This window comes from Aethalodelphis obliquidens, unplaced genomic scaffold (assembly GCF_003676395.1).
Source record: "Aethalodelphis obliquidens isolate GAN/ISIS:26980383/991018 unplaced genomic scaffold, ASM367639v1 scaffold145, whole genome shotgun sequence".
Taxonomy (NCBI): Eukaryota; Metazoa; Chordata; class Mammalia; order Artiodactyla; family Delphinidae; genus Aethalodelphis; species Aethalodelphis obliquidens.
In genome coordinates this window covers 58,183-82,836 of record NW_020838089.1, presented here as the reverse complement: position 1 = coordinate 82,836, position 24,654 = coordinate 58,183, and the positions used below count along the sequence as shown (strand labels likewise).

Below are 24,654 nucleotides of genomic sequence, written 5' to 3'. Positions count from 1 at the left end.
TTTAACTTTTTAGCAGTCTGATATTCTCTCTAGATGAGAATAGGTTAAACGTTGGAGTGCAAATATCCAGTGTGGAGTGAAGTGAACAGAGAAGGCGAGAAGGAAGTTGGTAAAATCAGTTTGGGGTTATGGATTTTGAGGTCCCGCAGGGATATTCAGGCGGTGGTGTCCAATAGACTGTTGGCAAAGAAGGTCTGAGACTCAGGGGAGGGAATAACCTGGATATGTAGATTTGGGAATCATCTGTGTTAAGAGGGAAATGAACAGAGATCAGCCAGGGAGAGAGAACACATGGACCGAGAAGAGCAGAGGCTCTGGACATAGCTGCTACTCAAGATGGCAGCGCAGCTTCCTGGCGGGCACCACCACCAGCGCCCTGGAGTCAGGCGGAGCTGGTCAGGCGGAGCCCCGGGCTGTGGGGCTACATGTGGAGCGCTCTTGGAGAAGTCGGGTACCCTCCCTGTGATCAGCTGTCACAACTGGGGATAAAGGGCATCTCAGAGGGATGCTGAGCGAGGACCTGAGAGGCGCCAGGTAAAGCACCTGCAGTCAGGAAGCCTCTCCCCACCTGCCCTGTCGGTAACTCCTCCTTCTCCAACCGCCCCGCTCCCACACAGTCCTCAGCTGTCCGGTCCCTCTGGGATGGGGGGAGACCGAGCTCCGGTGACGTGGCGCTCACGTGACTGGCCGGGCACCCTGCAATCTGGTCCCGGCGCCGTCGCTCGCGTTGCCCGCGCGGAACCAGCTCCCGGAGCTGTCTGGGTGGCGGGCGAGGGGAGAGCAGGCTTAGGCGAGCCAGAGGAGGCGCAGGCCCGGCCCGGGCGCTGCAGGTCAGTGTGAAGGTGGGCGCTGCTGGCGGCCCGGGTGGGGGTGGAAGCGGATGGGACTAGGATCTGGTAGCAGCGGGGAGAGGGGAAGGGGTCCCGAGATGGGTGAGGATGGGCACGGGGCGTGGCGTGGACAGGTAGGGAGGGAGGACCCTGCAACGGGCCCTGCCGCCTCTTCGACGCCCCTCCTCTGCGCCCTACATCCATTTTGGAGCCTGTAATTGGGGGGGGAGTGCGCCCCCGCAGTGCGACAGTGAAAGGTAGACAAATTCTGGAAATAACCCCCCTCTCACACTCTGAGCCTATGAGGAAATATTGATCTCCGCGTAAAGGAGTGGGGGCGGGGCGGGTTGCCTGCCTGGGTGGGGTCCCAGCGACCCAAACAGTTTGTAAAGCATCCTGGTCTGGTCCTGAGGCCTGACAAAAAGATTTGGCGACTGAGGTGCGGGGTCAGGGGAGGTTGGGGGGAACCGTTGGATGAGGAGGGCCATGATTCAGGAAAGGGACCTCAATCTGCTGACCGTGCAGCCCCTCTCTGTCTCCTGTCTGTCTACAGGTCTGCATGTCTGTTCCCAGCACTCTGCAAGGCTAGAAAAGGAGGAGGAACCTTTCCAGAATCCCTGCAGGTCAGCGGAAGGAGGGAGAGGCACTGGACAGGCACAGAGCTGGGGGCCGGGTGCGGAGGGCACAGCTTGGGCAGAATTTGAGGGCCCCACTGCCCATCCCCCCCATATATAATATACACACTTTCTGCCACGCTGAAGGATGGTACAAGGTGGCAGGGCCTGCCAGGGAAATGGTTGGCTCTCAGTGCAGGAGGAATGGTGGGGTAAAGGGTGGCCAGAAGGCACACTAGGCTGGGCCAGGTCAGGGGAACGCTGACAAGGGTGAGATGCCAGTACTATCCGGACCTGCATTCCACCCCCAAGGCCTCAGTCTCCCTTGTTTCCTCTTGTCTCTCTCCCCCCACCCCACCGCATCCCATCCCCCAGGACAGGAAAACGAGGGGACATCTCAACATGGAAAAACTCTGCAATGAAAATGAAGGAAAGCTGGAAAGCGAAGGAAAGCCAGAAAATGAAGTAAAGCCTGAAAATCAAGGAAAGTCAGATGAGGAAGAAAAGCCAGAAGTGGAGGGGAAGTCAGAACACGAGGGAGAGCTCCAGAATGAGGGACGGCCAGAAGACCAGGGACAACCAGAAGATGAGAGGAAGAGAGAAAAGCAGGACAAGTCCGAAGCTGAGGGAAAGCCACACGGTGAGGGCAAGGTGGAATCCCAGGCAAAGCCAGAGAGTCAGCCGCGGGCTGCCGAAAAGTGCACCTCTGAAGACTATGTGCCCCGGAAAGCAAAAAGAAAAACGGACAGGGGGACGGACGATTCCCCCAAGGACTATCAGAACAACTTACAGGAAAGGCATCTGGGCAGTGAGGAGATGATGACAGAATGTGCAGCTATGTCAAGGGCTCAGGAAGAGCTAAGGAAAAGACAGAAAATGGGTGACTTTCATTGGATGCAAAGAGATGTACAGGATCCATTCACCCCAAGGGGCCAACGGGGTGTCAGGGGAATGAGGGGAGGAGGTAGGGGCCAGAGGCGCTTACATGGTATCCCATATCTTTAATGCCTTTGGCCTTCAATTCTGACTCCTCTGATGAGAATATCGCTGACCCTGCTTTCCCTGGCAGGCATTTGCCAGGCTATGTGCTTTAACCTTAAGCTGATTCTTTGCTTTAGGTGTCACTCTCGTTACCAGCAGCCTTTTGATCCAACTACAGTGCTCTCTGTGTTTCAGTAGGGGATTTTCACCCACGTGCATGGAGGAGATGTTCATGGTACACTGTAAAATAACAATAAAGAAAAAACAGTTTTCAGATTCGAATATATAGTATCAAACCATTTTTGAAAAAGTATAAATGTTTGTGTAATGCATCTGTGCACAGAAAAATCTAAAAATTAAGTGCTGCTTTTTTCTTGCTTTGGTAGCCAAAAATACGTCTCACCTGCACTCAAAAATAAGTCCAGTCACCTGATGGTACCTCCACGCCATTCCTCTGCAGATGTGCCCATCCCCACGTCTTCTCCTAGTTGGAACCATGTCAATGGGCACTGCTGTCCTTTCTCTGAGTCCTTTACCGTCCTATGGCTCCAACCATGTGTGATTCTTTATCTTTCTTTTCTTTGCTCACTCATCTCTGCTTTTTCCTAAATGATATGCATTATGTTAGTCATTAAAAAACAACTAAGGGACTTCCCTGGTGGCACAGTAGTTAAGAATCCACCTGCCAATGCAGGGGACACAGGTTTGATCCCTGGTCTGGGAAGATCCCACATGCCGTGGAGCAACAAAGCCCATGCGCCACAACTACTGAGCCTGTGCTCTAGAACCTGTGAGCCACAACTACTGAAGCCTGCATGCCTAGAGCCCATGCTCCACAACAAGAGAAGCCACTGCAATGAGAAGCCCGCATGCTGCAAAGAAGAGTTACCCCTGTTCGCTGCAACTAGAGAAAGCCTGCGTGCAGCAACGAAGACCCAACGGAGCCAAAAATAAAGAAAGAAAGAAAGAAATTTACTGAAAAAAAAAAAAAACTAAGACCAGAAAACAATACATGATAAGTGATTGGACTGTTCAGTGAGTTTTTGAGAGCAATGAAGACACAATATTCCTGTTGTTAGAATGTACAATAATAGGTAAAACTCATATTAACTGGTACCCAGAGCTAGAGGAATCAACTTGGCAGTTATAACAGACACACTGTTGTAAGGGTCAGTGTTGTCTTCTGTAAAATGGGGATAATATTTGCCTCATGGGACTACCAAGTGGACCAAATGAGGTACTGAGTATATGAGATGTGTTGTGACCTAGCCCCCACCAGATACCTGGGGAAGGAATGGCTCCCATACCACTCTCATGCACTAGCAGGTATGTGGATGGAATCAGACTCTTCGAGGAGAACTGAGCGAGGTCTCACTTGTGCCCAGGAACAAGTTCAGGCAGCTGAGAGATAGGTGCCACTCTCTCCGGGATACTGCCATGTCTGCTGGGCACTGTGCTTCTTCTCCTGGATCCTGTACTCATTACTGATACTGTGTAATGAGCTGGAGGGTGTAAGGTGCCAAAGCCATATCAATTTCTCTGGAGTCACTGACCACCTACCCTTGACCTCTATAGAAGTGTGGATAAAGCCCTCTCTTCACTTTAGAGTTACGGTTACCCTGTTACCTGTGAGTATCCCCCTAGTGCTACTTGAGACTAGTACCTTTCAGACTCTTTTTAAGCAAAATGATCATTTATGTATATTTTGTTGGTTTGCGTGTTTTTGCATACATAAGCATCCTTCTTACCAAATTCAGATGTTACAGGTTAGACCAGGGGGGAAATATCTGCATGGTAGAAACTGCTATTCTCACAGGTTAATATCTCACCTGCAGTCTCTCCTTCCTAGGTTGAATTCTCTCCCAGGAAACTCTTGTCAGGCCCTGCGTTAGCAGTTCAGCAGACCCATCAACATATTTGATTTTTAGATCCTTATCAGTGAATATGTGGTGCATACACCAGCTGCATCAGCATAACCTGCGAGCTAATTAGAAATGCAGAGTCCCAGGCCCTACTCAGACCTACTGAGTTGGAATCTTCATTTTAACAAGATCCCCAGATGATTCCTATGCACATTGAAGTTTGAGAAGCACTGGCTTAGAGGGAGACTCTTTTTAGGCTTTCCACTCCCACCTTCACATGAAGGATGTGCCTGAAAGGATAAGTATATGCCCCATATAAGATACACATCATAGATTATTAAACAGACCCATGTTTGTCAATCTGCAGTTACCCCTCCCCCCATGCATTAGTAGGTCTTGAAATTAATTCACTGGGTCAGGACTTGTAATTTTTTAATGAACTAGAATAAAGTTGATTAGAGTCAAATATAAAATATCAAATTGAAGATAGGGTGAATATTGTTTTGTGAAATTTATATTTCACTTATGTATGTATGTATGTGCACCATGAGTTGTGATGAAAAGTATATTTCTGACTGTGGGCTGTGGTTTTCAAAAAATTGAGAAACTTGGCACTGGACTCTTTGCATTGCAAAGAATATCCAGTCCATTTCATACTTGTATCCCTAGTGCCCAGCACAGTACCTGACAAATAGTAGGTACTTATTAAAAGTGTAAATAATAATGACTAATTTAGGAACTCAAATTTTTCTCCAAGTTTAGCCTCTGTCTACACAAATAACCTTGGAAAAATAACTTCAGTTGTCGAACAGGGGTTACTTACAATTCCAAAATGATCCGCAAGCCATGGGCTTCACGGCCTGGATAGGAACTACTGCAATTCACAGCTAGAGCTGTCATTAGTAAAAGAAATATACACTCAGCAGCACCAAGGAGAGCTCCTGGGCTGGAGAAAGTGGAATTTCTTAAGCCCAGAAGACAGGTTCTGCAAAGTGAAACTAAACAGCTGTGGAATCTGTGCTGTAAAAGGGCCCAGTGAAGGGCTCTGTGTTGCCACAGGAGCATAGCCTCACAAAAGAACAGAAGCATGCCTGCCAGGGTGGGAGGCCAGGGGTGAGGGGCTTCCCTGGAGGGATAGCAGCTGAGCTACCAGCAGATGGTCTTTCTCCACTTAGCCTGAGGGAATCAAGGACTTGGGTTTTAGAGACAACATATATCATGTTGGTTTTGTGCTTGAACTCCCTATGATTCCCAGTTCTGAGTGGTGCCCAGAGCAAGAAAAAGATCTACAGTAGGTCCAGGCTGTAGGGCAAGTTTCTCTGACACTTCAGCTTCATGACTCTGCAGACCCGATTGTATTGTATTCCTGCTAGACAGAGTCTATGAAGCCTTAGAAAGCCCCAGTAGTAAAATTACAATACACACCCGAGTGTTTTAGAGAAAACAACATGCCCTCTTCTGTTGGCAACTAGTCTCCATTTGAAAACTGCTTGTAGCTTGCTACCAGTCCTTGGTAAAGACTTAACATCTGATCATGAGGTTTTAATTTTCTGCGCAAATGAGACATCCACTATGAATTTGTTTCTATATACTCTTTTGAATAATAAAGTTTGGTGTGAGCACCAGCTTTCTACCATTAATTGCAAATGGATTTAAAAGACTGGGCCTGAGTAAGTAAAGAAGGCACAAGTAAATTACAGACCTACTCCTGTTATTTCATTCTCTCTCTCTCAAAACATATATTGTCTCATGGGGAGTTCCTCAAGACCAGTTAGAAAAAGAAGGATACAACAGTGGTCCAGTTCATGGATGTATCTTCTTGGTGTGTTGACAGTAGGTGGAAATGGATGTCTGCTGCACTATAGCCCCACTCAGGAATGACTCAGAAAATAGTGGGAAAGAGAAATGATACCAGTGGGTAGAATTTTTGTGTGAAGACATCGTGGCGGTAGGTATGGATCTACTCTGGTTCATGTGCAATGATTAAAAGATTGGTCAGGGACTTGGAGAGAATTAAATTGGAAAATTAATGATGAGGAAGTCTGAGGAATAGGTTTGTAGATGGCCACTCATAAAGGGCACAGATGGTACAGATATTTGTCTCAAGATATAATCATTTACTCTTGCACAACAAATTACCACACACTTAGCTGCTTAACAGATCACTCATTTATTAGCTCACACATCTGTAGGTCAGAAGTCTGGCATACCATGGTTGTGTTTTCTCTGCTCAGGGTGTCACAAGGTTAACATCAAGATGTCAGCCAAACCAAGTTCTCTTCTAGTAACTCTGGGGAAAAAATCTGCTTCCAAGTTCATTTATGTTGTTTTCAGAATTCAGTTCCTTGCAGCTGTAGGATTGTGGTCGTACACTTTTTTGCTGGTGGTCAGGCTGTTTTCAGTTTGTAGAGGCTACTTGCATTCTTTACCATGAGACTCACTCTATTCTCAAGCCAGCAATAGCACATTGACTCTTTCTCATGCTTCTTATCTCTGACTTTTCTGTCTCTAACTCTAGACCCCTTATTTAAACGGATGATATGATTAGGTAAGGCCCACCTAGGTAATCTTCCTATGTTAAGGCCAACTGATTTGAGACCCTAATTACATCTACAAGATGACTTCACAGAAATATATGGATTAGTGTTTGACTGAATAACTTGAAGAAGGTATATATACACCATCGGCTGGTAATTTGGTAGGAGATCTTAAAATTATGCTTACCACAGTCTGCCTTCTGATCCCCAAAGATTCATGTCCTTCCCAAATGCAAAATACATTCACCTTCTCCCAAGGTTCCCAAGAATCTCATCCCATTACAGTGTTAGCTCAGAAGTCAAAATCTCATCATCTAAATTATCTAAACCAGATGTGGATGAGAATCTTGGGCATAATTCATTAAGTGCAGTTCCTAAAGATATTCATCTCCTCTGTGGACCTATGAAACTAAAGACACAAATTTTCTGCCCACAAAACTCCCAACATATAATGATGGGAGAGGCACAGGATAACAGTTATAAATGAAAATGGGGAAAACGGAAGATAAAAAGGAGTCACTGTCCCAAAAGTGCTGGACTTCCATTGTTAGATTTCAAGACCTGAGAATAGTCCTCTGTGGCTCTTAGCTTCACCCTCTGTGCTTATGGCTCCAGACTCTTGACTCTTAGCTCTTTATTCTGAGCTCTTGGTTCTGTCCTCTGATTCATCCTTCCTTTTTAATTAAAGGTAGCATGTGTTCCCAGTTAAGTAGCTTTATCAGGCTGCTTCCCAACAGAAATATTTGGGGGTTCAGATATTCTGCTTTCATTTGTGCTCTTCTGTCTCTTTCATTCCAAGCTGACAATATTTCCATTGATATAATTTTCTTAAGAACCTTGCTATTCTTGAATAAATTGCACTGGGTTTTACTCCACTGGACAAAATCTACACACACAATTATCTCTGAGATGATTTTTCTCTATCTTTGGCTCCAGCTGAGGTGGCTGAGTGTGCATGCATTAGGATCCTAAAGGATGTGCATATTCCTTGCCACATGGTGACTCCATCACCAAGCCAGTAGTGGTACATTAAATCATTCTCATACTTCAAATTATTGACTTCTTTGACCTCTAGACCCCTTAAGCTTCCTAGAGGCTGTCAGGTTTTGCTGAAAAATAAGCTTTGTGTGACTGAGTACTCTGACTTTTTTAACTTTTGGAGGTTTCAGCAAAAGGTTATACTAGTTACACACTCAACTTTTTCTCTATGTCATTCTTTCAGAAGGTATCTCTTAATTTTAGTGTATTTTGCCATTTGAATAGAATGGGAGTTTCCCAAATCATCAAGTCCTATTTTCTTTTTGTTTAACAGATATTCCCTCAATTTGTCTCTCTCCTGCCACTTTTTGATATAAATAGTAAGAAGAAACCAGGCCATACCTCAGCAATTTGCTTGGAAATCCCTTCAGCTAAATGTTCAAGTTTATCATTTACAAGTGCTGCTTTCCAGTGAACTGTTGGAGATAATTTCACTAATCATTCTGCTACTGCATATGAGGATCTCATGCCTCCAGTTTCCAATAACATGCTCCTCACATCCTTCTGGACCTGTGCTAGCAGGGTCTATGAGGTGTATATTTTTACTTACAGGTGGTTCAAAGCAATAATGTTCCTCAAAGTTCTTCCAGCCTCCACCCACTGCCCAGTTTCCAAGCCACTTACACATTTTTAGGTATTTGGTACTTTCAGTGCCAATATCTGTATTAGTTTTCTATTACTATGTAACAAATTACTTTAAATTTAGTGGCTTAAAATAAGACATTTATTACCTGACAGTGTCTCACACAGCTGGGATGTGGGGGAGAGGGAGCCCTGTGTTTTGGCTACGGCAGTCTGGAATGGAGTATCCAGCTCACTGAACTTGGAAAGTGGGGAGGAAGCAGTCTTGGTTCAAATATTAGAGGCTTTTAGCTTTCTTACTGAATTTGTGTAGATTTTCTTGAGCAGATATTTCTTCGTGTGCTGTTTGTCCTTAGGACCATTTCCAAAGGCCGTTAATGGCTGATTTCGTTTTATTTAAAATATGATTTTTACTACTTTCACTGAGGATCAGGTCAGTGGGGCTTCTCGTGTTGCCATGCCAGAAGTCAATCTTCCATTATTTCTTCATAGTATTTCATCCCCTCTTCTTCTGAGACTTTGATTATACATTTGACCCTTGAACAATGCAGGGTTTATTGGTGCTGACCCCCTACACAGTTGAAAATCCATGTACATCTTTTGACTCCCTCAAAACTTAACTACTGATAGTCTACTGTTGAATGGAAGCCTTACTGATAACATAGAGTTGATTAACACATATTTTGTGTGTTACATGTGTTATATACTGTTACAACAAAGTAAGCTAGAGAAAAGAAAATGTTATTAAGAAAATCATAAGGAAGAGAAAATACATGTACAGTACTGTATTGTATTTATCAATACTGTAAGTTTACATTGTTTGTTTACATAGCCTGTCAATGCCTACATCAATAATGTCTTATGTGATGTAAAACACTGTAGCTGTTATATGTATTACTAACACTAGACTTCAAAAATGAAAAGATCATGTGAAAAAGAACTTCATATTTATTTACAGGTATAAGGATTCATGCATTGATAAAAAAGAAGCAGTAATATAATTGCTTTATAGTAGCATAGTGTAATCAATACCATTGCTTCATGGTAGCGTAGCCTAGGCATTAATGAATGAACCATTATAAAATTCTTATGGCATATAGTATTACAGTCATATTCATAATACAGCACTGAAACATTATTACATTAAAGAAAAACACCTGTCTGTGATGATGATAGGCTGATACACAGTTTCTCCAATTGTGAGACAGAAAGAAGTATATTGTATGGTAATGTAATTCTTTGAAAGCAGAGTTATAAAACAGTAAGAAAACTAACACATTATTAATTTTATATCAGTCACCTTATGCCTATGTAAGAATAGGCTATCCACTTCAATATAAATATTGCACACAATGTTCTACACACATATTTTTGTATATTTCTTGAAAAAAATCTGCATATAAGTGGACCAACCAGTTCAAACCCATGTTTTTCAAGGGTCAGTTGTATATACATTAGATTTTTTTCCCCACCATATCCCATTAGACTGTCACAATCTTTTCTGTATTGTCTATCCTTTTGCCTCTCTCTCTCTCTCAGTCTAGAGATTAGCACCAGTTCAGAGCCTTTAGCTAGTAACTCCCAGGAGGTCTTGGTATTTCTATGTCCCTAGGGCACAGTCACCCTGTAAAGTGTCTGCAGGTTCCATTGGAAAAGATTTCATGTAAGATTCATAGCATACACCAGTGGCTGCCGGGTCCTACCTTAGAGGTAATCTGCCTTCCCCTCAGTTGGATGAGAAGTTGAAAAACCCCACTACAGCAACTCGAATTAGGAAACAGCAGACCTAGAATTTTTTTCTGCCTCAATATGTCAGGCAGCATCCTATAGGCTGCCCAATTATTTCATTTTTAAGAATGCTCTGATTAGCCATCACCACAGATCCCTGTGGGTCAAACATCCTCTAATTACCATTTTATCACTGTGGCTCATTGTAGTAGTTGCACTCACCTTGTCACATATGATTAAGCACTGTCACCTGACCTCTAGCACTCTGAGATTCCCTTCATTCACACTAAGATCAAGTAGCCCAATTCCACCACAGCATTCTCCACCATAATCTCCAGCCTACAGAACACAGGCCCACAGAAATCTTCAAGGATGTCCGTGACCGTCTCACCAATGATTTTTAATGCCTTGGAGCATGTCTGCACAAATACCCTATCCCATATATCAGGGCTCCACTCTTTCCCTACTAGTGTTTTTACCTTATTGTAAAATCCATAGTAGGTAGGGCATTTAATTGGCAGTGGAACTCAGTGCCAGTATGAGGACCTGAGCTTGGTCCTCAGCCTTTTTTCCATCCCTAAGATGAGGAACTTCTTCAAACATGCCATGCAGGCTTTCTGGCGCTCTACATGTGTTTTCTGTTGTATTATATGGCTTTCAATTTCCTTTTTCCTATGCATATTCTTTAGGACCATCAGATGAACATGGAAAACTCCACAACCTTTTGGATAATGATTTTTTTTTTTTTTTGCGGTACGCGAGCCTCTCACTGCTGTGGCCTCTCCCGTTGCAGAGCACAGGCTCCGGACGCGCAGGCTCAGCGGCCATAGCTCACGGGACCAGCCGCTCCGCGGCATGTGGGATCTTCCCAGACCAGGGCACGAACCCGTGTCCCCTGCATCAGCAGGCGGACTCTCAACCACTGTGCCACCAGGGAAGCCTGGATAATGATTTTTGACACAGTGCTTAAATGACACAGCAGCTTGATTCCCCAAACTTTGGATTCCACCTGTACTTCATTCTATGCCACCTGTGGTGCTGAGTAAGTGTGATACTACTACATGCCATGTACCAATGAACCTCTCCTAACACCTGCCCCCTACTCTCCCAACCCCCAGTGCAAAGAGGTTATTTTTCCCTCCTCAAATTAGTAATCCAATTTCTGGGGTAACTTCTAGTATCTATTACTGTATCTGAGAAGTGCATGACAGGAAAGAGGGAGCCCATCTGCATTAGAAAATTTGAGACTTTTTTAAAAAGTACAGTATACAAAGATGTGGGAAGGGTACTGGAGAACCACAGGGGTAGTGCAATACTCCATGGCTAGTAAAGGTAGGATTATCTAGGCCTGAGGGACAAAGGGAAAGAGGGGTTACTGAAAGCTTGAGATACAGAGCCTATTTGGAGAGGGCAACCCCCCAGGAAACTTTAGAGAAGAGACTGTCAGCATCTGGTGACACTACAGGGAACAAGCTGGGAAGTAAAGTTCCTGACCACATTGTCCACCACTTACTCCCAAAGGACAAGGGAGCCCTTTGATGTAATCAATACAGGTCAGATTCCCTGGGATGTAGAGCAGGGTGGAGGAGGGTGGAGACTGAACCCCAATGGGAAGATGGAGAGATTTCTAGCAAATAAGCGAGGGCCATGTTAGCAGTACTCACTGGGAGTTGTGCCTGCAGTGAGAAAGGGTACCCCTATTCAGCTGTTATTACACTGTGAGGAGGAGGGTAAAAGGCATATTGTTTTTAGAGGGTTAATTCCAGCAAGACTGGGATTTGCCCAAGCTGGTCTACTAAAATAAGAAATGCACCTGTAAGTTACTGACTCATGGTAAAGGCATGAAACATACTAAGAGTGTTGTTTTAGAACCATTGGCCCTAGGAGTTTGGATGGTTTTTACCAGCTTGTCAGCTTTGCTTATTGGTAACAAAAAGGTTGATCGTTTGCATCTGGTCTTGGTGAACATTCCCCCCCCGCAACCAAGCGCTCTGCTGTTGAAGAGCTACAACATAGCAAGAATATGCCTACGTAACCATCACTGCAAGAGAATCCTGGGCTGAGACTCCATTTTGTGCTCTCTGGTTCTAAGGTACTCTGTGAACACATCAGTGGTTCCTATTCCAAAAGAAGTGCATATTTCCAGGGCTCTTATAGAGAGGGAAGGCAATTGGAGCTTGCATCTGGCCACTTTAGACCCCTGGGTATGAGACAGCTCTTGGCTGTGAGGCACATCCTCAATGCTGTTGCTACATTGCATCCTTTTATTCCCCCCTGTGCTAAACTACAGATTTGCAAGCTTTGACATTTGAGGTCCCATGAGTCTTCTTTAGCAATGGAACTGTTTGGCTGTCATAGTTATGGCATCTAAAGAAGGAAATACACCATCCTATGAGATGCGTTCCATTTGCCTTTGTTTATAGTCATGATTTGCTCTAAAAACAGTTTCAGGTTCTCTTCAGTAGATATATTAATCCTTGCCTTTATGGATTCTTACTCCCAAACTTTTGTACCTTACAAAGGCCTTCAGGTCTCCCCCACACCCACCAAATAAACATTGCAACTCTTCTGCTCACCTTATGGTTTACACTTAATACAACTGCAATCATAATGAATATATAAGTCAGTGGACATTAGCCTTTAGTGTGAATCAGAATCACCTAGGAAGCTTGTTAAAAATGGAGATTCCAGGGCTTCCCTGGTGGCGCAGTGGTTGAGAGTCCGCCTGCCGATGCAGGGGACATGGGTTCGTGCCCCGGTCTGGGAGGATCCCACATGCCACAGAGCGGCTGGGCCCGTGAGCCATGGCCGCTGAGCCTGCGCATCCGGAGCCTGCGCATCCAGAGCCTGTGCTCCGCAACGGGAGAGGCCACAACAGTGAGAGGCCCATGTACCGAAAAAAAAAAAAGGAGATTCGACTCAGTGGATCCGAAGTGGGGGTAAGGAGTTCACATTTTCAACAAAGTCCTCTGGTGATTTTATTGTGGCAAATTTGCACACTTTAAAAACATGCATGCATTAATGAAATGAGATAGGGTTAAATTTGTGGTACAAACCCTTCTACATGGCGTTTCATTTGGAACTGCAAGTAAACCCTGCTAGAGAAATAGAGTCCACAGTTATTTATCTAGACCTGGAATGATCTGAGGCAAGAATGCCTAACTCAGCTATCATCATTTAAAATTTTATTAAGAACCTATTACTTGACAGGCACTGTGCTAGGCATTAGAGGTACCAGGATAAAAAGGACAAATTGTGCTTTGAGAAGCAGAGTCCAAAGCAGTGTTTCTCAATTTTTAAAAAGTTTAGCCTACAATCAGAAATTTATTTTTCATCACAACTCAAGGTATACAAACATACATACATATATAAGTGAAATACAAATTTCACAAAACAATACTCACCCTACCTACCTGGGATACAATCTGATATTTACTGTTTAGCTCTAACCAATGCTATTCTACCCTACTTCATTAAACAATTTCAGGTATTGACTCATTGAATTTGTTTCAGGTTCTACTACTGTTGGGGATGTGGAACTGCAGTTCAACAAACACAGGCCTACTTAATAATCTGCAGGATGTATCTTATGTAGCACATGTATTTATCCTTTTAGGCACATATTTCACATGATGGTGGGAGTGGGAGGCTAAGGAGAGTCTCCTTATAAACCAGTGCTTTGCAAACCTTAAAGTGCACAGGAATCACCTGAAGATCTTGTTTAAATGAAGATTCTGAATCAGTAGGTCTAGGATGGGGACCTGAGATCCTGCATTTCTCTTAGATGATGCTGATGCAGCTAGTCCATGGACAACTATTTGAGTAGCAATGCTCTAAAAATCACAAGTATGGGTAGGTGTGCTAACCTTGTAATGCAGGACCCGGTAGGAGTCTCCTAGGAGATAATTTCCTCTAAGGAAAAAGGAATGGAGCAGAGAAGGTACTGACAGGTGAGAAAAGCACAGTGTGCACCACTCAAATTTTATCCCAGCTTCCCATATCTGAATCTGATGAAAAGATGGCTGTATGTAAAATCTGAAATCCTTTAGTGACCAAAGGAGCACTGAGGTATTACCACTTGGATAAGTATAACTCTGAAGTGAAGAAAAGGACTTTATCCTCACTTCGATCAGTGTCATGGTGTGGGGCAGGTTTAGGGCTCACTGGGGACTCCAGAGAAATCAACTGAGCTTTGTCATCTTGAGGACATCAGTCCAGCAGCAGCAGTGAGGACCTTAAGAAGATGGAGGACTCATGAGAAGTGGCACAGTGCCCAGCAAACATGGCAATACCCAGGGGAGGGTTGTACCCACCTTTTGGCTTTCTGGAACTTATTTCTGGGCATAGGTGAGATGTACATCAACCCTCTTCCAAGTGTCTGATGAGGTCCTGGTCCTGCTAGTATAGGGGAAAAGGTAGAAGCCAGCCTAACACAGCTTACATACTCAGTACCTCATCTAATCCATTCCACAATCCTGTGAGGCAATAATTATTCCCATTTCACAGATGACAAGACTGCTCTTTATAGCAATTGATCTGTTATAGCTGCCAAGTTGATTCCTCCAGATACGAGTCCAGAAGTAATGTGAGTTTTACATAACATTTTAAGTTCTGACAACAAGAATTTACAGTGTCTCCACTGCCTTCATAAACTCAGTAAACAGTTCTTTGTATTGCTTTTTATGTATTGCTTTCCTTTTTTATATTTTAGCATTTCTTTATAAGAAAAGTAATCTGTGATCCTTAGGAAAATTTAAACAGATGAGTAGAAAGAAAACAAAGAAAATAAATCACCCACAATCTCACAACTCATAAAACCACTGTTAACCTTTTTTTTTTTTTTTTTTGCGGTACGCGGGCCTCTCACTGTTGTGGCCTCTCCCGTTGTGGAGCACAGGCTCAGCGGCCATGGCTCACGGGCCCAGCCGCTCCGCGGCATGTGGGATCTTCCTGGACTGGGGTACAAACCCATGTCCCCTGCATCGGCAGGTGGACTCTCAACCACTGCGCCACCAGGGAAGCCCACCACTGTTAACCTTTTAGTGAACAAAGTTTTCTGTTTTTCCTGTGCATAGATGTACCATATAAATTTCTGTTCTTTTACAAAAGTGGACCGATTCTGTAGATGATATTATAAGCTGCTTTATTTTTTTCAAGAATCATAACGCCTTTGTAATGCACATGGGTAAAAATCCCCTACTGACAGAGTGCTCTAGCTGGATCAAAAAGTTGTTGATAACAAGAATGACGCCTAAAGCAAAGTATTTGCAAAACTTTAAAGCACAGGGCCTGGTAAACGCCTGCCAGGGGCATTACACAAAAGGAATGTCTTCAAAGCCCCTTTGTGGGGCCCTGCAGCCACCCCTGAGTTCCCTTGGGCCCCTCGGGTGGAAGGGGTCCTGTAAACTTTTTTGCATCCACATAAACCCCCCCAATTTCTGTCTGGTTTTCTTCACCTCATCCTCCACCCTGGCCATCTCGTCAAATTCTCTTATCATCTCTTCATTGCTCAAATGCATATCGTGTATGGCCTCCTTGTATTCCTTGAGACACTGAGCCAGCCCCTTGTTGGTTTTTCTTTTGGCCTTCCTGGGTACATCATCCCCAGCTGGGCGCTTTCCTGCAGCCCTTGGTTCGCTGGCTGGCTTTTCTTCTTTTGGCTTTCCCTCGCTCACTGGCTTTCCCTCACTCTCTGGTTTTCCTTCTTTTGGTTTTCCCTCACTCACTGGCTTTCCTTCTTTTGGCTTTGCCTCACTGTCTGGCTTTTCTTTATCCTTTAGTACTTCCTCATCTTCTGTCTTTCCCTTGAGATCTATCCTTCCCTTGTTTTCTAACTTTTCCTTGTCTTCCACAGTACAAGCTACTCCCGGCTTTCTCGCATCTGGTGGCTGTCCTTTGTTTTCCATCTTGCCTTGGTTCTCAGGCTTTCCTTCATTTTCACTGCAGAGTTTTTCCATGTTGAGTGTCCCTTCCTTTTCCTGTCCTGGGGATGGGGCAGGGGGAAGAGAAGACAAAGAGGAAACAAGGGAGACTGAGGGCTTGGGGATGGAATGCAGGTCCGGATAGTAGCAGTCGCTTCTCGCCCCTTGTCAGGGGTCCCCTGACCTGGCCCAGCCTTCTGCCCACCCTTTACCCCACCATTCCTCGTGCACATGTGAGCCAACCATTTCCCAGACAGACCTTGCCATTTTTCCCTACGCTTGCTCAGCATGGCAGAATGTGTGTAAATGTGTTGGGAAGTGGGCAGTGGGGCCCCCAATTCTGCCCGGGCCGTGCCCTGCACACTTCCCACCCCTCTGGGTGCTTGTCCAGTGCCCTCTCCTTCACTGACCTGCAGGGATCTGAACAAGTTTCTCCTCTTTTTGTAGCCTAGCAGAATGCTGGGAACAACAGCCTCACAGACCTGCAGACAGACAGGAGAAGGGGATGGGAGCACCGAGGACGCAATAGGGGCCCTCCTCATCCACCGTTGCCTCCCCCACCTCCCCTGACCCCGCACCTCAGTCGCCAAATCTTTTTGTCAGGCCTCAGGACCAGACTAGGATGCTTTACAAACTGTTTGGGTCGCTGGGGCCCCTCCCCGGCAGGCAGCCCGCCCCGCCCCCACCCCTTTACGCGGAGATCAATATTTCCTCATAGGCTCAGAGTGTGAGAGGGGGGTTATTTCCAGAATTTGTCCACGTTTCAAGGTCGCACTGCTTCTCCCCGTCCCCGCGACCTCATTTCAGGCTCGAAAATGGATGGAGGCCGCAGAGGAGGGGCGTCGAAGAGGCGGCAGGGCCAGTTGCAGGGTCCTCCCTCCCCACCTGCCCGCGCCACGCCCCGTGCCCCTCCTCACCCATCTCGGGACCCCTTCCCCTCTCCCCGCTGCTCCCGGATCCTAGTCCCATCCGCTTCCACCCCCACCCGGGCCGCCAGCAGCGCCCACCTTCACACTGACCTGCAGCGCCCGGGCCGGGCCTGCGCCTCCTCTGGCTCGCCTAAGCCCGCTGGCCCCTCGCCCGCCACCCGGGAAGCTCCGGGAGCTGGTTCCGCGCGGGCGACTGGACCAGACCTCGGGGCGGGGGGAGGGGGGGCGCGGGAGCTGCTGCCCAAGTCAGCGCCCTGCCGGTCACGTGAGCGCCGCGTCACCCGAGCCCGGTTTCCCCCCGCCCCGCCCCCTCACCTACATCCCACAGGGACCGGACAGCTGCGGACGGCCTGGGTGGGGTGTGTGGAAAAGAGGGAGTTACCAACAGAGCAGGTCGGGGGAGGCTTCCTGACTGCAGGTGCTTTACCTGGGCGCCTCTCAGGTCCTTGCTCAGCATCCCTCTGAGATGCCCTTTATCCCCAGTTGTGACAGCTGATCACAGGGAGGGTACCCGACTTCTCCAAGAGCGCTCCACATGTAGCCCCACAGCCCGCTTTCAAGACCAGCTCCGCCTGACTCCAGAGCGCTGGTGGTGGTGCCCGCCAGGAAGCTGCGCTGCCACCTTGAGTAGCAGCTATGTCCAGAGCCTCTGCTCTTCTCGGTCCATGTGTTCTCTCTCCCTGGCTGATCTCTGTTCATTTCCCTCTTAACACAGATGATTCCCAAATCTACATATCCAGGTTATTCCCTCCCCTGAGTCTCAGACCTTCTTTGCCAACAGTCTATTGGACACCACCGCCTGAATATCCCTGCGGGACCTCAAAATCCATAACCCCAAACTGATTTTACCAACTTCCTTCTCGCCTTCTCTGTTCACTTCACTCCACACTGGATATTTGCACTCCAACGTTTAACCTGTTCTCATCTAGAGAGAATGTCAGACAGCTAAAATGTTAAAAAAGAAAAAAGGATGCATTAAAACATTTAAAATTATGGACCACAGATGAACAGATTCATCAACATCCTTGGTTCACAGCTTACTCTTATCATTGACCCCTGCTGACCCTCTTTCCTTTCCTTCCATCCCTTCTCTTCCCTTTCCTCTTTCACACTTGTGAAACCGCAACCCAGCTCAAAAACTAGAAAATTGACATTATAGTTGCTACAGTGTAGTGCCATATATTTGGTTTTGATGATATGACTATACTGTGTCTTTGTTTGGATCTCTTTAAGTTTATCCTGATTGGAATTAATGAACTTCTTGGATGCACAAACTTCTAATTTGAGTAATTTTCATCCATTATTTGTTCAAAAATTCTTTCCGCCCCTTTCTATCTCTCTTCTCCTTCTTGGATTCCCATCATGAATATATTAGTATGCTTGATGGTGTCTCATGGGTCTCTTAGGTTTTGTTCATTTTTGTTCATTCTTTTCACTTTCTGCTGCTCAGACTGAAGGATCTCAATTGACCTGTCCTCAAGTTAGCTTATTCATTCTTTTCCCTGCTCAAACATGCTGTTGAACCCCTCTACTGAGCTTTTCATTTTAGTTATTGTACTTTTAAGTTCCAGAAGTTCTGTTTAGTTTCTTTTCATAGTTTCATTCTCTTTATATTCTATCTCTCTACTGATATTCTATATCTTCTGAGGCATTCTTCTCCTCATTTCCTTTAGTCCATTGTCCAGGGTTTCCTCTAGCTCTTTGAGCATATTTAAGACAATTCATCTAAAATCTTTGCCTAGTTAGTCCAATACATGAACTTTCTCAATCAGTTTCTAATAATTTTTTTTATTTCCTGTGAATGGACCATACTTTCTCATTTCTTTATATACCTCAAACTTCATGTTGGAATCTGAGTGTTTTGAATATTAGCAAGTGTCAACTCTAGAAGTCAGATTCCTCCACTTCACAGGATTTGTTGCTCTCTGTTGTGGGTTATTGTTTCCTTGTTTAGAGACTCTTAAAAAATACTTTTTTAAATTCTGCATTTTCGGTCATATTTGGCCACTGAAGTTTGTGTTTCATTAGCTTAGTGGTCAACTGGTGTTTGGACAGAGTTACTTTAAATGCCTACAGCCAACAAAAGAAAAAAAAAACTACTTTCCCAGTCTTTACAGATGAGCTCTGCACTGGAGCACTTTTTAAATGCTTTACTTTCTGCTTGTGCAGAGCCTGAAGGCCAACTAAGGTGAATGCTTAGGGTCTTCTGTGGCCTTTTCTGATCATGTGTTCAATCTCGGGCATGTACATAAACTTCTTGATTCCCCAGTGTATGTGAGTGTTTAAAAGTGCTTGTTTCGCCATGTATCTCTTTTCCCTAACGCTTCCTACCTAGGCTTCTCAGTCTGTCTCTTGCTTACCCCAAATGTTGTTCCTTGCCCCAGGCTGCTGTGGCCAATACCTATGACTTTAAATACTTTTGGCAAATTCCACCCAGGAAGTTACTATTCCAGCTCCAGTCCTGGGAATGCTCTCAGTCTTCTGTGACAAAGGGAAATTTTGTGCTGGTCCTTGAGGCCGCCACCAGACAGACCAAGATCAAGCACATTTCTATGAGAATAGGATCCAAATTCCTCCTCCTGTCACTAGAAATCTTAACCAGGATAGTGGGCTGCCATTCACAAACTACTGCCAATTTGGGGCATGGGTGATGGTAGACAGGTAGTTTAAAATTTCTTGCCACAAAGCAGGAGCCTCTTTCTGCACCAAATTTCCCCCAGTTGTAATTTTTTGACTAGATTCCAGAGTTCTGCAAAAGTTGATTCTGATAGTTTTTTGCCAGTTTATTAACTGCTTTTGGGGACCAGGGGATGAAGTCCTGGAGTTCCATACCCTGCCACTTTCAGTAATGTTACTTTTCTTTCTATTTCTATTTGTCAAGTTTGGTAGTTTGTGTCTTTATATGAATTTGTCCATTTCATCTATCTGGTCTTATTTGTTGTCATACAGTTGTTCATAGTATTACCTTATAATCCTTTTTTTAAACACATAGAATTGGGAGTGATGTCCACTCTTTCATTCCTGACTTCGTTAATTTGAATCCTCATCATTTTCTCCTTGGCAGTCTACTTATAGGTTTGTAGGATTTTTTTAAAAAATATTTTTAAAGAACCTGCTTTTCATTTTAATAATGTTCTCCATTGTTTTTCTATTCTCTATTTCATTTATATCCACTCTAATTGTCTGATTTCTTTGAGTTTAAGCTGCTTTTCTTTTTCTAGTGTTTTAAGGTAGAAATTTAAATGATTGATTTCAGATTTTCATCTCTTTTTATATAAGAATTTAAAGCTATAAATTTCCCTCTAAGCACTGTTTAACTACATCCTATATGTTTTGGTATGTTGTGTTTTTGTCTTTATTCATCTCAAAGTACTTTATAATTTCTCTTATGATTTCTTCTGATTAAATGGAGGTACATTGTTTAATTTCTATGTATTTGTAGCTTTTCCAGATTTCCTTATGTTGTTGATTACTAATTTAATTCCATTATGCTCAGAGTATATTCTTTGTATGATTTCAATCCTTTTAAGTTTATATAGAATTTTATTATGGCCTAGTATATGATCTATCCAGAATGCTCCATGGGTGCTTGACAAGAATGTATATTCTGATGTTGCTTGGAGTATTCTGTAGGTGTCTGTTATTCTAGTTAGTTTGTAATTTCATTCAATTGTCCTATTTCTTTGTTGATATTCTTCCTACTTGTTCCATCAAATTTTGAAAGTGTCTTTTTTAAGTCTGCAGTTGTTATCATCAAAGTGTCTGTTTTTTCCTTTTACTCTGTCAGTTTTGGCTTTAAGTATTTTGATGTTCATATATGTTCATTTTTTTATATTCCTTATGGATTGACCTTGTTATCATTATAAACACCTTTCTTGTTCTCCAGTAACATTTTTTGTATTAAAGTCTATTTTATCTGCTATTAAAAATAGCCACTCCTTTTTTGTTACCCTTTGCATAGTATATATTTTTCTCTTTTCACTTTCATTCTATTTCTTTCTTTGAACCTAAAATGTTTTTCTTCTAGATAGTGTATAATTGGATAATGCTTTTTTTCCCTTTCTGCTAAAATTTTCCCTTCGAATGGAGCATTTAATCAACTTGCATTTAATGTAAACATGGATAAGGTAGGATTTATATCTGCCATTTTACTATTTGTTTTTATATGTCTTCTGCCTTTTTTGTTCTTCTGTTTCTCCACTATTGATTCTTTTTGAAAGATAGAAAAATATCTTTGTGTCATTTTAATTCTCTTGATGCTTCTTTTACAATATTTAAAAAATTATTTTCTTAGTGGTTACCCTAGGGATTAAAATTAATATCTTAAATTAAAACAATCTAGTTTTGTCAATTCTAACTTAATTTCAAGGGTATAAAAAAGTTTTTTCTGATATACCTGCATTGCCTCCTTCCTCCTTTGTGGTATTATTGTTGACAGTGGTGGAAACCACATCTTTAGCCATCATAAGCCCATGAACACTGTTTTATAATTATCCTATTTAAATCAAATAGGAGAGGAAAGAGTTATAAACAAATATACATATACTGTCTGTATTAATTTTCTATTGCTGTTGTAACAAAGTACAACAAATTTACTGGCTTAAAACAACAGAAATTTATTCTCTTATAATTCTGGAGTTCATAAATTTGAAATAATTTCATGGGGTTTAACCGAGGTATCAGCAGAGCTATACTGCCTCTGCAGGCTTTAGGAGAGGATCCATTTTCTTGCCTTTTTCCAACTTCTAGGGCTGTATTCCTTGACTGTGTCCCCTTCGTCCATCGCCAAAGCCAGTAGCATAGCATCTTCAAATGTCTCCCAGCTTCTATCATCACATCACTTTTTTCCTCTTCTGCTTAAAATTTCCTTTTGTCTCTCTCTTATAAGAACCCTTGTGATTGCATTTAGGGTCCACCCAGATAATCCGAATAATCTCTGCATCTCAAGATCCTTAACAATCACAAATGTAAAGTCCCTTTTTGCCATATAGGGTAACATTCATTGGTTACAGAGTTTGGACATGCATATATTTTGAGAGGCCATTATTTGGCCTACCACTGTGTCTTTTATATTTACCTAGTTAGTTACCTTGCCAGTGCTCTTCATTTCTTCATGTGGACTCAAGTTACCATCTAGTGTCCTTTCATTTCAACCTGAAGGATTCTGTTTAGTATTTCTTATAGAACAGTACTAAATATTTTAAAATTCTCTCAATATTTGTTATTTGGGAAAGTCTTAATTAATCCTTAATTTTAGAGGAGAGTTTTCTGGTTAAGAAATTTTGGTTGGCAGTCATTTTGTTTCCACATTCTGAAAATGATGTGCCACTGTCTTCTGATCACCATGATTTCTGATTAGAAGTCAGTTATAGATTAGTGTTTTTCATCATATTTGATCTTCGAATGTATTTTCCTGACATTTTCTCTTTCTCATCTCTTTCTTGTATTCTCATTATGTCTATATTGGTATGCTTGATGGTGTCTCAGGGTTCTCTGTGTCTGTGTTCTTTTCTTCATTTTTATTTATTTTTTGTTTCTCAGACTCAAAAATCTCTATTCGCCTATCTTCAATATCACTGACTCTTTCATCAGCCAGTCCACCAATGAGGTGCTCTAGTGAATTTCTCATTCCAGTTACTTTCTATTCAATGGGGGGAAAACTGCCTTTTCAACAAATAGTGCTGGGAAAACTGGATATCCACATGCAAAATAATGAAGTTGGACCCTTACTTTACACCGTTTATAAAAATTAACTCAAAATGGATCAAAGATCTCAACATAAGAACTAAAACTTTGAACACCAAGGAAGAAAAAGGTGGGGAAAACTTCATGTCAGTGAATATGGAAATTATTTATTGAATATGACACCCAAAGCACAGACAAAATAGTTAGATAATTGGTGCAGTTGACCTAAAACAATAAAACAGCCAGTTTTTAACTTTTAAAAATATTTATTTATTTATTTTTTAGGTTGCACCGGGTCTTAGTTGCAGCATGTGGGATCTTCATTGTGGCATGTGAGATCTTTAGTTGTGTTGTGTGGACTTCTTACTTGTGGCATGCGAACTCTTAGTTGCAGCATGCATGCGGGATCTAGTTCCCTGGCCAGGGATCGAACTCTGGTCCCCTGCATTGGGATTGTGGAGTCTTACCCACTGGACCACCAGAGAAGTCCCAAAACAGCCAGTTATTTTACCAACAGAATAGATTTATTCAGGAATGGCAAAGAATTGCAATTCAGGACATGTAAGCTATGGCAAACCACAGGCAAAGTCTGGAGAACAGAGGAGAGGAATGCTCTTTAATAGAGTAGAAGGGGGAGTTGGGAGGAGCTGTTATACACAAAGAGTCCTTTGGAGGAAATTGGGAGTTCAGAGTGTAGTAGCTTTTCACTGGCTGAGCTGTGACAATCTCTCATTGGCTGAGCTGTACCAGGCAAGGAGATATTCTTCCTTCTTCCTGCTGGGTAGTAAAGTAGTAACCTTCTTCCTATTGGGGATGTAAAGTTACTTCTCTTTCTGTTGGGTCTGCAATTGACTTTGAGTGGTAGGGCATGAGAGCTTTCCGTTCTAGCCTCCTGACTCCATTTTAAAAGAGGTTTTTGTTTATAAGTTTTCATATATTCACCCTTTTGATCAAAATTTTTCTCTGAAAGCATTATCGATCAAGAGTCAGGTTTTACTAGATTCAGTGGCCTTTTGTCCTTCAATGCCAGGAAGACCTTTCTGGGTGTCGTGTCCCACGTCAGAGGGAAAGTGAACATATTGGAAACCTATTGAGGTCACATTCGAATAACAAGGAGGGGTAAGAAGGAGATCTCTCAGGCATTTCCCATTTAAAGTATGTATCTTAGAACAGTGAATACAGCAATAACACACTCAAAACTAAAAAAATTAAACAAGAGCTTTGAGAAGACACGGTGCAGGAATAAACATGAAGCAGTGGCTGATGAACTTTTCAGAAAAATAACAAAACTTCAAAGGACAGAGCATGGAACCAAAGAGATTTATTCTCATGCCTTAAGATGTAATGGGATTTACCTTGCTAGGTTTTGACCTGCTTGGGACCCATCACCCCTTTCTTTCTTTTTTTTTTCAAATGGTGCTTCTTGCATGTGACGGTTCTTTTTCCTTTATACATTTATTTTATTTATTTATTTATTTTTGGCTGCATTGGGTCTTCGTTGCTGCGTATGGGCTTTCTCTAGTTGCGCGAGCAGGGGCTACTCTTCATTGTGGTGCACGGGCTTCTCATTGCAGTGACTTCTCTTGTTGCAGAGCACAGGCTCTAGGTGCACATGCTTCAGTAGTTGTGGCTCGTGGGCTCTAGAGCACAGGCTCAGTGGTTGTGGCACACAGGCTTAGTTGCTCCGTGACATGTGGGATCTTCCAGGACCAGGGATCGAACCCGTGTCCCTTGCATTTGCAGGTAGATTCTTAACCATTGCACCACCAGGGAAGTCCCCCATCACCTCTTTCTAATCTCCTATTTCTCCCTTTGGAATGAGAATGTCTATCCTATACCTGTTCCATATTGTATTTTGGAAGCACATAAATTATTCAGTTTTACAGGTTCACAGATGGAGAGTAATCTTGCCTTAGGATGAATCACACCTAGAATCCCACCCATATC

At 43.3% G+C, this 24,654-nt stretch overlaps 2 protein-coding genes across 2 annotated transcripts; one reads left to right on the top strand and one right to left on the bottom strand.

Annotated features, from left to right (window-relative positions):
• Nucleotides 1-525: 525 nt before the first annotated feature.
• Nucleotides 526-2,701, top strand: LOC113616490 (transcription elongation factor A protein-like 3). The gene is made up of 3 exons (XM_027099840.1): nucleotides 526-534; nucleotides 1,384-1,453; nucleotides 1,820-2,701. The coding sequence occupies exon 3, from the start codon at nucleotides 1,847-1,849 to the stop codon at nucleotides 2,447-2,449; it is 603 nt and encodes a 200-aa protein (XP_026955641.1). The 5' UTR covers nucleotides 526-534; nucleotides 1,384-1,453; nucleotides 1,820-1,846; the 3' UTR covers nucleotides 2,450-2,701.
• A 12,661-nt stretch (nucleotides 2,702-15,362) lies between these two features.
• On the bottom strand, nucleotides 15,363-16,191 carry LOC113616494 (transcription elongation factor A protein-like 4). Its single transcript, XM_027099843.1, has one exon. It carries the CDS (start codon nucleotides 16,127-16,129, stop codon nucleotides 15,485-15,487), a length of 645 nt encoding a protein of 214 aa, XP_026955644.1. The 5' UTR covers nucleotides 16,130-16,191; the 3' UTR covers nucleotides 15,363-15,484.
• Nucleotides 16,192-24,654: the final 8,463 nt, after the last annotated feature.